Raw genomic sequence first — 17,481 nt, forward strand, 5'->3', positions numbered from 1 at the left:
ATGTGAAGCATATTAAACCATTTTAAGAGACGAAATGTGAAGAAAACCCGCTGCGAGCTGAACACTGTGCCGGTGTATCAGAGAGGTTTGAAGCTTCCCTGAATAAAATGAAAGTCTCCTCAGCGCTAAACATGACGTCATCCCGAGAGGAAAGAAGTTTCCTCACTGCTCCAATAACAGTTACACTTGAAAACTGCTCCGATCTGTGTCTTTTATCCCTAAAATGTGGAAGAGAAAACACAAGTGTCGCCACATTTCAACAGGACAGACAGAGCTGTGTGTGTGTTGAGTCTACACGGTCCTCATGCTGTGTATAAGTCCCGCCTCTTGCTCCGCGTCGATAAACAGTCCAGTCAGACTCTGTAGAGCTGTGAGAAGCACAACGAGAGAGAGAAGAAGAAATGGCAGAAACCGCTCCAGCACCCGCCCCCGCCCCCGCCCCGGCTAAAGCCGCGAAGAAGAAGGCTCCCAGGCCGAAGAAGAGCGGCCCCAGCGTCGGCGACCTGATCGTTACAGCTGTGTCCGCCTCCAAGGAGCGGAGCGGCGTGTCTCTGGCCGCCGTCAAGAAGAGCCTGGCTGCCGGAGGCTACGACGTGGACAAGAACAAGACCCGCGTCAAGATCGCCATCAAGAAACTGGTGGAAAAAGGCACTCTGGTCCAGACCAAGGGGACCGGGGCCTCCGGCTCCTTCAAGATCGCCAAGGCTGAGAAGGCCAAGAAGCCGGCTGCCAAGAAACCCGCTCCGAAAGCCAAGAAACCCGTCAAGAGCCCGAAGAAGACTGTAGCCAAGAAGGCTGCAGCTAAGAAGACTGCAGTCGCAAAGAAATCCCCGAAGAAGGCCAAGAAAGCCCCAGCGGCCAAGAAACCAGCTAAGAGCCCCAAGAAGCCGACCAAGAGTCCCAAGAAGGCGGCGAAGAAGCCCGCTGCTGCCAAGAAACCTGCCGCGAAGAAGGCTGCCAAGCCCAAAGCAACAAAGCCTGCAGCTAAGAAAGCAGCACCGAAGAAGAAGTAAGCTTCCGGCTTTACTTTACCCAAAAGGCTCTTTTAAGAGCCACCCACAACCTTCATGAAAGAGCATCTTTTTTAATTTTATGACGAACTATAAGCCTATCACAACTGATATCAGAGGTTGTTGATGTGGCAGACTAACCCCCCCCCCCTACACACACACACACACACACACACACACACACACACACACACACACACCAGAAAAACACTTAAGTTACATTTTCGATCAACTGGCCACAATGTTTACTACTTCTCTGTTAATTGCTGTTTATTTCTTTGTAGATTATAGACAAAATAACTGCAGATAAGTGATACTATGTGTGACTTATTTGTATACATTGTAACATGTTGATACTTCTTCATTACATAGTGTGATGAGTAGAGATCAGTACTTTGTTGTTTGATACTTTTTAAATCCTCTGGACTCAGGACAGGTTTGACTCCACAGTCTTACTGAAGATGCTTTGGGCTGCTGCTCATTTCCCACTCTGCACCTTTTCTGTTTCCTCTACTTTTCTCTTTAGATTATTCTACACAGATCCATCTACATAAACGAACCATAAATACATATGAATGCTAGAATGTCTTCATACATGTACATTACTATAAATAGTGTATAGTTATTTATAAATTGTATGTATTTTTTAATAAATCATAGAAATTAATGTATTTCTCATTCTTCACACTATTACTGTGTTACTTTAACTATTAGCTACTAATTATTACATGTTACTTAATTGTTTTAGTTTATTTTTGTTCATCGTGTTTTAATCTTATCTTATATTGTCTTGTATTTTTATCATGATTTTGCTGGTTATCTTTTCCACATATGAGTGAAAAAAGTGATTCAAAATAGTAAAAGCCTTTCTGCCGCCGTTAGACTCAGCTGCTGTGGAGGAGAGCTTTGAATTGTGGTTTAGTGTTTAGTTTGAATTTTCGGCGGCTTTCCAAAGCGCCTTTCCTCCAATAGGCCTAGTTGATCTGATGAAGCTCGCGCCTCCCCTCGGGCAGGCCAATCAGCGTGTAGCAGCGCTCCGGCGTTGGCTATATAAAGCCGACATTCACTCTCAAGCGACTTATTTTCTTCTGCCGTAAAGAAAGAAGAGCTGAAGTTTGAACCATGGCCAGAACCAAGCAGACCGCCCGTAAATCCACCGGAGGAAAAGCTCCCAGGAAGCAGCTCGCCACCAAGGCTGCCAGGAAAAGCGCCCCGGCCACCGGCGGCGTGAAGAAGCCCCACCGTTACAGGCCCGGTACCGTGGCTCTCAGAGAGATCCGTCGCTACCAGAAATCCACCGAGCTTCTGATCCGCAAGCTGCCCTTCCAGCGCCTGGTCCGAGAGATCGCTCAGGATTTCAAGACCGACCTGCGCTTCCAGAGCTCCGCTGTCATGGCTCTGCAGGAGGCCAGCGAGGCTTACCTGGTCGGCCTGTTTGAGGACACCAACCTGTGCGCCATCCACGCCAAGAGGGTCACCATCATGCCCAAGGACATCCAGCTGGCCCGCCGCATCCGCGGAGAGCGAGCTTAAACTCCCCTGCTGTCACTCCCACAACGGCTCTTTTAAGAGCCACCAAAATATTCACTAAGACTTTATTCCACTGCAACGAAACATTACAGTGACCGCTAATGCAGTCAGTCATCCTCCAAAAATTAAACATTTAACACTTTACATGTAACTGTAATATCAACACAACATATACAACCGTAGTCTTTCTATGGTGTCACATGCCCTTCTTCCCAACATGGTTATTTACCATCTACCAGCTCACTGGCTGAGACTCATTGATTAATCACCTGTCATTTTCCTACAAACACGTGGTGATAAATACATATGTATGTAACAGTTGGTTACGACTGTAAAAGCTGTTTGAGAAGCCAATTGAAAGACAAGGGAGTTTAAAACAGGTATAATGTGTATTGTTGAACAATTTATCTTACAACACAATATTGCAGTCTGGTTATCTTTCATGTATTTCATTATTTTATTTTTTCAAGAGAAGTATGAAATGTGTGTGTGTGTGTGTGTGTGTGGGGGGGGGGGGGTGTAAGGATGGACAACAGCTGGAGTTTTGCAGATGTGTGTGTGTGTAATCTGCTAGATACTTGGCATATGGTTGCAAAAATAAACTCCTGAACTCTGAACTAGCTTCTCTTTGCTCTTCATTGTAGTCTCACCCATTTATTTTCTACGACCAGAAACAACACAGATGTCCTAAATTTGAATGAAACAGCTTCTCTTCACTAAAAATTGTGAACGTGATATTTTTGTGTTGTGATGCCCAGTGTGGAGGATGTTATGGCAATCTGATAAAAGAAACCATGTTTATGACAGTAAAACGTCAGATCTGACCTAACATGAGAGTTAATCCATCACATGTGAAACATGTTTTTGAGTTCTGAGAATCTTTATGACTTTTATCTCAGAAATTTGACTTTAAACTCAGAGATGAATCTCAGAAATCAAATGAATTGTTCATGTGGCTCTAATCCTCTCTGTAAACTTTACAGTCAGTTTGTCATGAGACGTTTTATTTTGAAAATCCAAGACACTCCACAGCGGAAGTGTCATTTGTTGTGTTAACTTGACACCAGCATTTTTCTGATTGGGCAACGATTTTGAAGCTCCAACTGACCAATGAACAAGCAGCTCGAGGGACATATAAACCGGTTCCCGACAATATCAACTCATTCTTTGATTCGCTAATCACGAGAAAGTAACGAAAATGTCTGGACGCGGTAAAACCGGCGGCAAGGCTCGTGCCAAGGCAAAGACCCGCTCATCTCGTGCCGGTCTTCAGTTCCCGGTCGGCCGTGTTCACAGGCTGCTGCGCAAAGGAAACTACGCCCAGCGTGTCGGTGCCGGAGCCCCGGTGTATCTGGCGGCGGTGCTCGAGTACTTGACCGCTGAGATCCTGGAGTTGGCCGGAAACGCCGCTCGCGACAACAAGAAGACCCGTATCATCCCCCGTCACCTGCAGCTGGCCGTCCGCAACGACGAGGAGCTCAACAAGCTGCTGGGCGGAGTGACCATCGCTCAGGGCGGCGTGCTGCCCAACATCCAGGCGGTGCTGCTGCCCAAGAAGACCGAGAAGCCCGCCAAGAAGTAAACTCTCCAGCTTCTGAACACCGAACCAAAGGCTCTTTTAAGAGCCAACCACTCACTTCAAAAGAGTTCTCCTTTTTAGTTATTATCACGTTAGTTATGTGAGGTCTTAACTGTGCACAGACTATTATGGTTTATGTTTTAACGCAACGATTTCTTTAAGTTATGGAGAAAGCTTATTCGTTACTCTTAATAACATAGTAACATGGGATATGCTCAGAACTGCTGAAAACTGCTTTGAGCGCCACATTTGGAAAGGGAATTAGTGACCATGAGACCCCATGCTTTGTCTTCAGATGCCACATCACTAACGAGACTCAGCATCAGCTCTTTATTTTCTTTTTCTTTTTTTAAACACTCGCCACTTTGATGTCATATAATTTACCTTTAACATATAATCAAACATAACATTGTGGGATTATTTAAATATGCTGCAGACTATTTCTGCAGCTGAAAATGATTCATGTGTCTGCATGTTAGTAAACATGTTTGAGGGTTTATCATCTACTAATTCAAGCCTTTTTAACATACAATTTCAGGCCATAAACTCTGAACTGCACACTGAATAATTGTGTGAAGCAACTTTGTCAGATTTGTTGTTTGTGGGGTAAAGGCCCTCAAATCAATAATTACATTAACGTTATATTCTAATTTATACAACAGTTAGTTCCGGTCAAGCAATTTGATTGGACAAGAGGCATTCCATGAGTGCTGATATACAGTATAACAGCACTGGGACGCTGTACTGTACGTATCACTCCGCTTCACAGGTGTGCTAATGTAACCTTGATCAGGTGCGGTCACACAGCGTTTTTCTGTGTGGAGAAAGCTGCCTGGAGCTTCTTGTGAGGAGAAATAAAAAGCGGATCACCACAAAATCATCTGACATTAGCTGAGTAGCTGCTAGCTAACCAGCTGGTTAGCTCTAGCAGACAATACAGTGTTGTGCAACAAACAAATGCTTACCAGATATTCCCAGTACACATCCACACAAAACTCTAACTTCATTCGCACCTAGTAGCGACAACGCAAATATGGAGACATTTGACCTTAATTATGAACGGTCGGCCGAGGCGGAAGATTCGCTGAAATCGTCTGTGCTAACCTCAAAGTAGCTAGCTAGCTTGCAGTCGGGAAACAGTTTACCTGTTGCTTGGCAACACTTGGTAGTGGAATCCTGAGGGAACTGTTTTTGTTGGCGGAGACAAATAACAGACAAAAATCATCTGTTGTCTCAAATTACCATTACTTGATGAATAGCTTTGTTTATGCAACTGTTGTATAAAAGCAATATCACATTTGAGCATTATATCTTCACATTCAATATCACATTCATCACGAATCACAGCCGTGTGATATTGCTTAAGTAGTGAAGTTAAACACATATATGCTCAAGTGGTATTTTCTAATATGTTGTGTTGAAAAGTTGTTGTGTATTTTTAGTGTTGAGATATTATGAGGAGAAATCTGTTCAAAAATAATCATTTCAATAAGTTCTGCTGTTAGAAAGTGATTCATTAGAGACAGAATGGAGACAGACGGTCAACCACTGGTTTCAACAGACTGCTTTCTTTAAGATGCCATATATCCAGTCTGACTTAATATTTAATGGAATCATATAATGGAATCATAGAGTATTTTCATATGATTTTGATCATGTTTCATTTCTCTTTTTTCAAGTGTGAAAAATGTTAGATTGCCCTCACGACTCAGCTACAACTTCTTCCATGTAACTGTTGAAAACATTAAGCATTATGATTCAGGCATATTTAGACATGATAATAAGATGCAAGTCAGAAAAAAAATCTTGTGTGCATTTTATTACTTTTATTTTGAAGGCAAAGTCGCATAACCGGAAACACAATTGCAGATAGCTTCTACTAACTTGACACAGCTGAAGTTCCGTTGAAACAAAATGGGGAAGGCCTGCAGAGTTTGGCGCCGCCCAGCAAAGCGCGCTCTTTCCTTCCTCATTTAGGTCCGCAAAGAAGATTTAAACACTGAAGCTTTCTGAGGTTTTGTATCAGTTATATTTTTCTTCGAAAAGAAACTTTTAGAAAATGAGTGGCCGCGGAAAAGGAGGAAAGGGACTCGGTAAAGGAGGCGCCAAGCGCCACCGGAAAGTTCTCCGTGATAACATCCAGGGAATCACCAAACCCGCCATCCGCCGTCTGGCTCGCCGCGGCGGAGTCAAGCGCATCTCCGGTCTCATCTACGAGGAGACCCGCGGGGTGCTCAAGGTCTTCCTGGAGAACGTCATCCGTGATGCCGTCACCTACACCGAGCACGCCAAGAGGAAGACCGTCACCGCCATGGATGTGGTGTATGCTCTGAAGAGGCAGGGCCGCACTCTGTACGGCTTCGGAGGTTAACTTCATTTACCAGCCAACAGCAACACAAAGGCTCTTTTAAGAGCCAAACACTTTCTTTTAAAAAGAGTTAATCCTTTATTTACACGTTCAGTTATTATGCTAAAAGTCTCAAAGTGTTCTACTGTGTTTACGACTGCCTCAGCTGTGGTTCAAAACGCCAAAACCTGAAGACAAAAATATGCCCTCTAATAATGGAGCGGTATCAGACCGTGTTTTTCCTCTTCTCCGCACTGTCCAACACTGAATCAGTTTATTGGACTTATTACACTTTCATACAGAGAACAAACCGCGTATCTGCTCCCATTCACACAATCATTATTTATTTACACGTGTTAAAACGCTGTGGATGAACTTCATCACCAGAAAACAACAATCTCACTAGTCGAAATCTCATTAATATTAACTTAATCTGCTGTATTTATAACAGTTCAGTCCCTCTGCACCGATTCACCGTTCATGCTGTTCCAGTTCCCAGTATGTGGAGTCACCATCCCATCTGCTACACTACTATACAAGCTACACTATCAACAACAATAATAATAATATATCATGCCATATGAAATCCTCCCAGCTCCAGCAGGTGCAGTGTGTTGTGGTTCCATGGTGTAATGGTTAGCACTCTGGACTCTGAATCCAGCGATCCGAGTTCAAATCTCGGTGGAACCTGATTTTCAGTTTAGTTCATGAATCAGAATATAAAATCTCAATCCCTTTGGTGCAGAAATAGATGGTGCCTGCTGCTCCTGGTGGATGTATTCTTGTGCGGTGCGCAGAGGTACTACAAACCAGACTTCCATCTTTCCATCTAAACATGAACCATGGAGCAGAGTAAAATGTGTGTATTATGGCAAATGTTTTTGAAGCTGATAGGAATGTGGAAGCCGGCGCGCGGTTGCCAATGACAAAGTCTTTATGTGGAATTGAATGATTGGAGACATAGAAATAGAGTAGATAGAAAGGTATGTTACTGATTTATCATAGTAATCTCTAGCATGAAACAGAAGTTTCATCTTTCATCATGTTGCCATGAAAGTGAGTAGCTCAGTTTGTCTTCAGTGTGAGACTCAGAAAGTTGTAATGTTTAACTGACACTGACATGTTCAACAAACTGATGATTTCATCATGAAAACGCAAAGACTTTATGAATTTCATGCACAAATGCTGCGTTTCAAAAGTTTTTGTAGTAATCTTCAGCAGCCGAACAACTACACGGTCGTATGCCTAGTTACTTAACTGGGCATATCAGTTCTATCCATTCTAGTTCTATGGGAGAGAGTTCCATGTTCAGCGCATGCCCAGTGTGGCTGCAAAACTCAACCAATCGTATAGGAGGAACAGCACAGCTGAATTTGCATCCGCTGCCTCCAAAACCATCCGCTCTGCTCCTCTCAGCTCATTCTCTGCTGTAAAGTACCGAGATCTCGTCATGCCTGAACCCGCCAAGGCAGCGCCCAAGAAGGGCTCCAAGAAAGCCGTGACCAAGACCGCCGCCAAGGGCGGCAAGAAGCGCAGAAAGACCAGGAAGGAGAGCTACGCCATCTACGTGTACAAGGTGCTGAAGCAGGTCCATCCCGACACCGGCATCTCCTCCAAGGCCATGGGCATCATGAACTCCTTCGTCAACGACATCTTCGAGCGCATCGCCGGTGAGGCGTCTCGCCTGGCTCACTACAACAAGCGCTCCACCATCACCTCCAGGGAGATTCAGACCGCCGTCCGCCTGCTGCTGCCCGGTGAGCTGGCCAAGCACGCCGTGTCCGAGGGCACTAAGGCGGTCACCAAGTACACCAGCTCCAAGTAAACCGCCTGGAGCCACATCCACCCAAAGGTCCTTTTAAGGGCCACACACTGATTCAACTAAGAGCTGGTTCACTCATATTTGATATGGGGAAATAGGTTTCTCTGAATTTAAAATTGTGTTGCTCTTTTAGTGTAACAGTTATTAGGATGCACATCAAAGCATTTCAAGGTGTTCTTTTTCGACACTTTCTGCTGCTGGAAACATGTATCCCTTTGGTGTACCTCTATTTACCTTTGGTCTAAACTAACTCTCCATCAGTTACAATAAATCACATGTCTGTATTAACATTTGCAGATTAGAAGATCCATAGATCTCATGATGCATCTGTCTTCTCCACTCCCCAGTATGTGAAGGGACCATTCCTTATGCAATTCTTACTAAACACATCTGATATGACAGTAATAAATATCACGCTGGTCAGTTTGTGTTGTGGTGGCCTGAAGAGCCACATTATCTGTCATTGTTCAAGCTGTTGTTTCACAGTCCAGAAAGCATTTTGTTTTTATTCCGAAGACTTGATGATTTAACACTTCAGCTACTGCAGCTTTACGTTTCTATAATTAACTATGGCTCTAATTTCAGTCAGGGTAAGGATTTCTTGAGTTGGACTACAACAGAGTCCATTAATCCGTTCATACACTCCTTCTTCCTTCCAGATGAATCTTCCTCAGTGTCTCCATCAGTCTCAGTTCAGATTCCTCTCTGCCTCCATAAAGCTCTGAGAGAGAAAAGAGATTCCTCCCCGTCGGGGAATTGAACCCCGGTCTCCCGCGTGACAGGCGGGGATACTGACCACTATACTAACGAGGAGTGGAAATATATCATTTGTGAGGACAAACAGAATTCAATTCCAAAGCACTTGCAACTGATATCTTTTTGGTCATATTGTCATTCCAACCTTGCTTCCACTAGAATTTACAGCTGATTTTCAAATCGATCTTATTAATCGCTTTCAACGCCATGTGTGATTTAGCGCCTGCCTACATTATTATTCTGGTGTAAGTGGTTTCATTTGTGATTAATTCTGCTCATTTAGTTTGTAATATTGCTCTTTTCATTTTCTGTTGATACAGACATGTGATGATTATTCTGACAATTATTATCATTACTACTACTCTTCCTTAGCAGCTTTATTAACCTGAGTGACAGGTTACAGATACAGATTTATCAGATATGAAACAGTATTTTGCTAATATTATTTTAGTTAACACAGTTCTGTTCCATTTGACTCTCTATATTATTTATACCGCTGGAAGTCTCAGTTGTCAGTTTTGTTGTATTTGAGCAGTGAGCTGCGCCTGTCAGCTTCATACAAGAAGTGAAGTGCAAATGATAAAAACCATCAGATATCATCAACACAGTCAGAATGGAGGCTTCACTCAGACAGAAAGCAGCTTTTAACTCTGTCTTCAGGCAGAGAGCGAGTTGTGTCTTTATTCATCAGAGTAGAAGAGACTCCTTCAGATTCTACACTGTTTCTATTTTCCCTGACTTTTCTTCAGCTGCTGTCTGAATCATTCAGATCTACAGGATGAAATAAAGATGTTTCCGCCCGGTTTCGAACCGGGGACCTTTCGCGTGTGAGGCGAACGTGATAACCACTACACTACGGAAACCGATGACAGGCAGAACCTGTTTGCTAACAGAAGTGACGTCAACAAACTACGTAACGATGAACGTCTGCGTGTTCAAATTGTTTCCATCACCCAACTGATCAACTCGTGTTTTCAGCCCCTATGTCTCATCTGGTCTGATCCTCTGAACACAGACAGCAGCGGGACTCCGTTTAAAGCTTTGCACCAGTTTCCGTAGTGTAGTGGTTATCACGTTCGCCTCACACGCGAAAGGTCCCCGGTTCGAAACCGGGCGGAAACATCTTTATTTCTCTGCTTTGAAGCCAAACAAGTGTCTGATCAGTCAAAGCTCTTCTGTGCTTCTGCATGGTGAGGAGGGTGGAGGAAAATGTAAGAAGTCAGTGGTTCTGTCAGATCCAGCAGACGCAACAAAGCTGTATGTTGCCTACTCTGTACATTCATAAACAGTTCATTCACTTCACATGCTTACATTTAGTCACATGCACATGGGGCACTCAGGAGGAGAGGTGGGATTGCTTGGGGTCTGGAATGGCAAAAGAAAACATTATTATACACAGACCACATACATGTACATACAATTTATTCAAAGTTCAGCAATAATTTCACACACATTTCCAACAAAATTTTTGTAGAGGGACTGACAGGTTATCTCTAGCAGTACTCGTGGCTTCACTGTTTCCTTTACATAGGGCTTTTTTTTTATATTCTCACAGCCGCGAGGAATTATTGAATTAAGTTAAACTGTAACTTACCTATAAAGATATTGCTTAGACTATAAACAATCTAGAACAGCTACAAATACTACATATTACACTACAGATAACTGGCAATGACTACAGCTGACATATCCAAACACCAGTTCAGTGCATCAGGCATATACCGTAAATCCTCTAATAGCGGCCTGTAGTCAATTAAAAGCCGGGTCTCCGATAATGGGGGAACAAATAAAGGCCGGCTTCAAATACAGGCCGGGGAAAAAAACAAAGGAAACAAGACTAGGTCAAAACCTAGTATATGGCTGGACCGTGTCCGTCTCCTCTCTCTCGGCCGACAGAACAGAGGGCTGTCAGGTGGACTGAGCTCGCGCATATGCTTCGAAATAAACGCCGATATGATATAACTGTATAGATTCTATTCTTAGCTTCAGTTAGCTTCAGTTAGCTTCAGCTTACATGCAAACAACGGTGGATTCCGGTAAACTCCTGCTGCCTGTTTGTAACTGTAGTTTGTAGTAACGTACAAGTGCCACAAGACGGCTTGGCCGGTGGAAGTCTCTGGAGCGTGCCGTCGTCGATTACCGTAATTATCGTAATGCATTGCAGTAACAAAAAAACGTCTACCTAACGAACCCCAACAGAAGCAGATCACAAAACAAGGAGGCTTCGTATTAAAATATGAGCAAATATACTTATCAAACAGAGGGAATTAGAAATAAAGGCCTGTCTCTAATATAAGCCTGCTTCCAATAAAGGCCTGGTACTCTCTGCAGTTGAGGTAAATAAAGGCCGGGAGAGCAGGAGATCGGGAGGATCAATGCGGGCCGTGGGCGCGGTGGAGAGGACAGCGGCGGAGAGAGGAGACGGACACGGTCCAGCCTTATACTGGTTTTGACCTAGTCTTGTTTCCTTTGTTTTTTCCTGTATTTGAGGCCGGCCTTTATTTGTTCGTGTCAACGACGGCCCCGGCCATTATCGGAGACCCGGCATTTAATTGACTACAGGCCACTATTAGAGGAAATATGGTATCTAAATCTGAAATGTCATAGGCTATATTATAAAATGCAATAACATACCACTCTGGTCTGGAGTCAGATGTTAACATAAGCCCCGTCCGGGACTAGCACCCACACCGGGAAATTTAGTTTAGTTTAGCCTACATTACAGTACAATGAAGGCGACATGTTGATGGCTAACGTTATGTTCGCTAATGTCACGACAAATATTCAACTGCCAGATATACAGCCTAAGATATATTAGGTAACCGCAGTAAAAACTGGTCTTACCTTGGAAATAACACCAGGCGAAGTCGATACCTGCTGCAGCGGGTGGCAAGATAATTTGAACCGAACTGAATGGGCGCCAAGTGGATTTCATGTAGGCGGAAGAGCACGGCGATTAAAACCAAACACTTCCCATTGAGTAAAATCCATAAATTTTCTGTCTCTTTGATTTTCCTAATAAAATACAATTAAATTATAATCAACATATTATGGTTGGATTTATTCTACCAGAATTGATACAATTACATTTTAAAAAGCTAACCTAATGAATTGAATTTAATATTACTTCAAGCTACTAGCATTCATCTTTATTAAGTATATGTTGCTATTGTTTTTTAACTTAATATTAATTCACCCCGATCTTAGTTTTTACAGTGTAGCCTAATGGCGAATAGATGAAGCGAGCGAGGAAACGTTTTCAACTAGTAAACTTGCTACCTGCCTCTTCACTTGTCATTGTGGGACATGTGACCTTCAGCGGGAGAAAAATCTGGCAAAGTGAGACTGGTAACCGGCGATATTTCTCTGTAGGGACGTTTTAGCCATTATGCACGGTTTGTCCTTAAGGGCTTCCGTCGCCCAGTTGCTTTGCTGTGTGTTTACAAAACTAGTGCAGCGCCCGTACCGCTTGAACCCCGCTGCTGCACAGAGCGCTGTCTGCTTGATTATTTAAAGTAATATTGAACGTGTCATGTGTCCAAATTGCACCAAATCCAACACTGCACGTCCTTGGGTCCCCAGCAATACACCCGCCAAGTGTGAAGTCGATCGGACAAACGGTTCTCGAGATATGCGAAGGACACACACACACACACACACACACACACACACACACACAAACAGAGATTCCTTGCTTTATAGTTAGATGATGTGTTGCGGTTTCTGTCGCCCTCTAGTGGTCAGAAAAAATCGCCTAGTGTAGCTTTAAAAGACAATTTTGCGTGTCATCTGCGATGAGAGATCCCACTAATAATAATATGTCCCAGGGGAAGCATGTAAAGGGAGAACAAAATAGGACCTAAAATAGACCCCTGGGGAACCCCACATGGCAGCGGCTGGTGAAGACATGTAGTTGCCACAGTTAACAGAAACTTTTCTAGCAGAGAGGTAGGACTCAAACCATTTAAGCACAGTCCCAGATATGCCTATACATCGATTGAGCCTGTCAATGACAATCGTATGGTCCGCTGTGTCAAACACCGCACTGAGATCAAGTAATAGATAGAGCATTTCCCAGCTTCAGCACTCATTCAGTGCTATGTTTTTTTACGTAAACCAGACTGGAACTTGTCAAACACACTATTTCTATTTGAAATAACTATAAGTTGATTCAAAACCACCTTTTAGAGAACTTTGGATGTGAAAGGAAACGTTGATATGGGCCTGTAATTAGATGGAAGTCCATAACCTTAATGCCATTACTGCATTGTGTAGCCTAAGAAGTTCAAAATGTGTGCAACGTCTCTGTTCATTAATTATTTTTATCACTGTATTATTTTATATTATTAAATCACTGTAAACTGAGCATCAGCTAGCTAGGACAAGGACAATTAATGAGACACTAAATGAAAGCTACTCATTCGTGTGTGTGTGTGTGTGTGTGTGTGTGTGTGTGTGTGTGTGTGTGTGTGTGTGTGTGTGAAAGAACAAAAGAACGTTAGCATCCCACTCTCGCGAGGCGAAGCGGGATCCAGCCACGTAACGTCCTCTTTGCGGAAACATCTTTTATTCATCGGACATCAGGATTATAATGGCCGCTCGGAGTCTCTGTTGTCTCTTCTGTCCTCTCGACATCGGCGGGTCGCGGATGTTTCTGTCGTAGCGCTGAAGCCGCCGTCAGTCCAGGTGAGAGACGGCGAGCGACGAGGCTGAGCTCAGACAACACGGTACACGGTGTCCGTTCGTCACCAGCTGTTAGCATCGTGCTGTTCTCTAGCCGACACGCCAAACTGTATTCAGAAATCTGACAATGTAACGCCGTTTATTAGTTGCCGTACACGCCTGTTAAAACACGACTCAAGACATTGTAGGAATCGATGGGAGCCGCTCTTCAATTCGGCATAAGCCCAATACACCAAGCAGCTCTTATTTCAATAAAATGACAAATTTTAGTGTTGGTTCACACACACGCACATTGTGTACGTTAGTGAGAACCTGATCCTAAAAGTTGAGGTTTTACTGAAATAATATACTCAATCTATATGCCGAAATTACCATGAGACCCTAACGATTCGGTATGAAGTCATCATGTCCTGCCAGGTGTACACCTTTCCGTCATCACCGACCATAAATAAAACGGCATTAAATCGCCAGTTTTTTGAATGGAGTTTTGCGTACTGCATGTATCGCGTTGTGTCCTCCATCATTGTTATGGATGCTGCTGCTGACAGTCTGATCATTTACTGGCTGTAATGTTATCGTCGGCAGCGTTGACTGTAAGATGATTTCATTAAACGTGTAATGTTACTGCATACACAGCAGGGTAAACGGTCTCAGTTCACCATCCAAAATTAAAGAATGACTTCCGGTCACAGATTAAAATAAATAAAAAAATAAAAGCCTTATCGACGACCGCGTTGCAGCGCGTATTGCAAACAAATAATTTTGCAGATCAGTTTGTATTTTCATTATTTTATTCAAGATGGAAGTATGAAATAGAATTATGAAATGACAGATTTACTTACAACGTTACTATTTGTTCCGTAAACTGATTAAATAAACTGATCTTCAGATAAGGAAATGATCAAATCCCTACATTTAAAAGAAATATTAATTAATCAATCGGTAGCATTCAATCACTGAGCAATTAAAAAATGAATATCCTGGCACATTTACCATCCAATAGCTGCTTAGTCTTTTTTTTCCCCCAGAAGTGACAAATTTTCCACTTTTATCTGTCTAACTGCAGCTGCTGCAGGCTGTTATGTAATCCAGTCTGCCCACACAGCTCATCCTCCTCGGGACTAATCCTCTGTCAGCCTGAAGAGCATCTGACTGGAAACTGACTGTGTTGATCTCTCTATCATGTTGGAGCGAGAAGTCTGTGTCACTAGGGCCTCTGTACCAACAACCTGCTGTATTCCTGTAAAGAAGAACAGCACTCAGTCAGTTCCTGTGTTATTATAATGGTGCAGGACAGTCTCTTCAGTACCGGCTGGTCCTGATTCTGCCTGTCTCTGTTTATGTAGATGTGATGTAGACTGTATTGTTTCTGTATTTACTGTCAGTGTGTCCATGACTTCTGTGACTCACTGACTGTCAGTGGAGCGGCTGCAGAATAGATAGATATATCCTGGTTTGTCTCTTAAAGCTGGGAGAGAGCGGCTCGTGTTCCCAGATCTGACTTCATGTGAAGCAGCTTTCTGGGGACAGATCGTTAGGCGGCTGAAGGTACAAGCCGATGGGTAAATGCTTGCAGTAAGTGTGTAACGGAGCGTGTTGTCACAGCGCTGCTTGACTGACCTTTGACTTCTGTTGTGTGTCCCTAGTCGCTTCCTTGTCCTGGCTGCTTACCCACAATGCATTGCCAGAGGGTTTGTGTGTCTCAACGCAGCCGGTCCTAGCTGCCACTTCACCAGCCGCACAACACACAGTAACACAGGAAGGTAGGATATGGACTGAAGACAGGAGCCTGTCTGTCTGCCTGTCTGCCTGTCTGCCTGTCTGCCTGTCTGTCTGTCTGTCTGTCTGTCTGCCTGTCTGCCTGTCTGCCTGTCTGCCTGTCTGTCTGTCTGTCTGCCTGTCTGCCTGTCTGCCTGTCTGTCTGTCTGCCTGTCTGTCTGTCTGCCTGTCTGTCTGTCTGTCTGTCTGTCTGCCTGTCAGAGTAGAGTCTGTAGAGATGGGATAATATATTGAAATTCAATATATCTCAATACAAAACATGTCAATTCGTATGTTGTGTCAGGGACATGAATGGTGATATCAGCTCCATGTTATTCTGCTGTCAGGAACATGAATGGTGATATCAGCTCCATGTTATTCTGCTGTAGTAATCACTAATGAGACTCTTGACCATCACAGTTTCACAAGCTCTCCATCCAAATTATATTATTGTCACTTTGTAATGACATTTTTAAATTGTTGTTTACATTCCAGCAGCCAATGGCATCGCTAGAAAGATTTGTGTCTCAGAAATAAACAGAATTCTGCTCAGTCAGACTTTGTTGTCACTGAACTTTTATTGATCACATCGTATCCTGGTTGTATTGAATCCTGAACCACAGATCAGGTATCAAACCGTGAGAGAAGCAGATCGTCACCTGGTAGTTTTTGAGGAATCTAAAATACTCACACTACTGATTTAAAGCGGGGTTTTTTTTTGTTTTTTCCTCCTATTGGCTCTGAAAGAACGAATGCAGAGAAAGCTGTCTGTCTGTTACCCAGTCGGCCTGCTGTCTGTTCTGTCTGTTACCCAGTCAGCCTGCTGTCTGTTCTGTCTGTTACCCAGTCGGCCTGCTGTCTGTTCTGTCTGTTACCCAGTCAGCCTGCTGTCTGTCTGTCTGTTACCCAGTCAGCCTGCTGTCTGTCTGTCTGTTACCCAGTCAGCCTGCTGTCTGTCTGTCTGTTACCCAGTCAGTCTGCTGTCTGTCTGGAAACTCTTTATCTGTCAGTTTTCATCCTCTTCAGTTAAACTTTGACTCCATTTCTCTGTTTTATTTTTTTCCCGCTGATTCAGTCGTTCCAGACAGAGCTGCTGGTCCAGAGTTCACAAACTGCATCTAATTTAGAATTCAAACATTTCTGGAAATAGAAAAAAGGTTGAGGTGAAATGTTTGGATTAAGAGTAGTCTCTCTTTCTCTCTTTCTCTCTCTCTCTCTCTCTCTCTCTCTCTCTCTCTCTCTCTCTCTAAGGGGCTTTATTGGCATGGGAAACATACGTTTACATTGCCAAAGCAAGTGTGAAATAAAACAAAAAATGTACGTACAATTAAAGATATACTAGAATAAAGAAATGTGTAAACAGTGTAATCTCTCTCTCTCTCTCTCTCTCTCTCTCTCTCTCTCTCTCTCTCTCTCTCTCTCTCTCTCTCTCTCTCTAGGTTGACCTTGTTCCTCTAGTACCTGTTCATCTCTCACTGGCATCATGTCCCGTTCTGGAGATTTACCAGGTGAGTTCTTGTGTTTTTTGGGGGGTGGAGCTGAATATGCAGCTGAAGTCATTACATCACCTGTATATTATGGAAGAAATCCTGACCGATTCTGTCGACTTATTGCATCCTATTATTTACAGTCTATTGCGTCACACAGAACAGATGAGGATTTCACAGGTCTGTTGTCTGTCAGTGTAAATCTGCTCACACTCTGAATCACACACTGAACCAGATAACCAGTTAATCTCATCACGGAAACTAACCGAATCAATATGCTTTAATATGCACTGAAGAAAACAAAGAGAAGACACAGAGAGGACATTTTGGTAAAGCCGTGGCTCAACAACGTGGGCTGTAAACGTTTGAGGAGAGCTGGAGCTGAGCAGCTTCATCAGCTTCATCAGCTTCTTCAGCTTCATCAGCTTCATCAGCTTCATCAGCTTCTTCAGTTTTCAGCCTCTCTGCCTCCTCTGATAGTGAATCAAATGAAACGACCTGAAAGGGGA

At 43.5% G+C, this 17,481-nt stretch overlaps 5 protein-coding genes, 4 non-coding genes and 1 pseudogene across 12 annotated transcripts in view; 8 read left to right on the forward strand and 2 right to left on the reverse strand.

Moving 5' to 3' along the window:
- Positions 1–401: 401 nt before the first annotated feature.
- Positions 402–1,121, forward strand: LOC144541761 (histone H1 pseudogene; annotated as a pseudogene).
- A 993-nt stretch (positions 1,122–2,114) lies between these two features.
- On the forward strand, positions 2,115–2,556 carry LOC144541785 (histone H3). The gene has a single exon (XM_078286775.1). It carries the CDS (start codon positions 2,133–2,135, stop codon positions 2,541–2,543), a length of 411 nt encoding a protein of 136 aa, XP_078142901.1. The 5' UTR covers positions 2,115–2,132; the 3' UTR covers positions 2,544–2,556.
- Positions 2,557–3,738: 1,182 nt separating this feature from the next.
- Positions 3,739–4,122, forward strand: LOC139929978 (histone H2A-like). Its single transcript, XM_071923073.2, has one exon. It carries the CDS (start codon positions 3,739–3,741, stop codon positions 4,120–4,122), a length of 384 nt encoding a protein of 127 aa, XP_071779174.2.
- A 2,056-nt stretch (positions 4,123–6,178) lies between these two features.
- LOC139930109 (histone H4) lies at positions 6,179–6,491 on the forward strand. Its single transcript, XM_071923204.2, has one exon. The coding sequence runs from the start codon at positions 6,179–6,181 to the stop codon at positions 6,488–6,490; it is 312 nt and encodes a 103-aa protein (XP_071779305.1). The 3' UTR covers position 6,491.
- Positions 6,492–7,084: 593 nt separating this feature from the next.
- Positions 7,085–7,156, forward strand: trnaq-cug (transfer RNA glutamine (anticodon CUG)). The gene has a single exon. It is a non-coding gene; the product is annotated as a tRNA-Gln (tRNA).
- Positions 7,157–7,903: 747 nt separating this feature from the next.
- On the forward strand, positions 7,904–8,333 carry LOC139929947 (histone H2B 1/2). Its single transcript, XM_071923024.2, has one exon. The coding sequence runs from the start codon at positions 7,917–7,919 to the stop codon at positions 8,289–8,291; it is 375 nt and encodes a 124-aa protein (XP_071779125.1). The 5' UTR covers positions 7,904–7,916; the 3' UTR covers positions 8,292–8,333.
- A 696-nt stretch (positions 8,334–9,029) lies between these two features.
- On the reverse strand, positions 9,030–9,101 carry trnad-guc (transfer RNA aspartic acid (anticodon GUC)). The gene has a single exon. It is a non-coding gene; the product is annotated as a tRNA-Asp (tRNA).
- Positions 9,102–9,834: 733 nt separating this feature from the next.
- Positions 9,835–9,907, reverse strand: trnav-cac (transfer RNA valine (anticodon CAC)). The gene has a single exon. It is a non-coding gene; the product is annotated as a tRNA-Val (tRNA).
- A 186-nt stretch (positions 9,908–10,093) lies between these two features.
- On the forward strand, positions 10,094–10,166 carry trnav-cac (transfer RNA valine (anticodon CAC)). Its single transcript has one exon. It is a non-coding gene; the product is annotated as a tRNA-Val (tRNA).
- A 3,445-nt stretch (positions 10,167–13,611) lies between these two features.
- LOC139930129 (putative monooxygenase p33MONOX) overlaps positions 13,612–17,481 on the forward strand; it is a 14,520-nt gene continuing 10,650 nt past the window's right edge. For 2 of the 4 annotated variants that reach the window (XR_013506874.1, XM_078286901.1), the window contains exons 1-3: positions 13,612–13,771; positions 15,374–15,490; positions 16,925–16,993. Coding sequence is in view for 1 of the 4 variants with exons in the window: in XM_078286901.1 (XP_078143027.1) it covers positions 16,969–16,993 (25 nt within the window). In the remaining 3 variants the exon portion in view is untranslated. The remainder of the gene's footprint in view (positions 13,772–15,373; positions 15,491–16,924; positions 16,994–17,481) is intronic. The other 2 variants (XR_013506875.1, XR_013506876.1) reach the window with 2 other exon arrangements.

The sequence above is a fragment of the Centroberyx gerrardi genome, chromosome 11 (assembly GCF_048128805.1).
Source record: "Centroberyx gerrardi isolate f3 chromosome 11, fCenGer3.hap1.cur.20231027, whole genome shotgun sequence".
Taxonomy (NCBI): Eukaryota; Metazoa; Chordata; class Actinopteri; order Beryciformes; family Berycidae; genus Centroberyx; species Centroberyx gerrardi.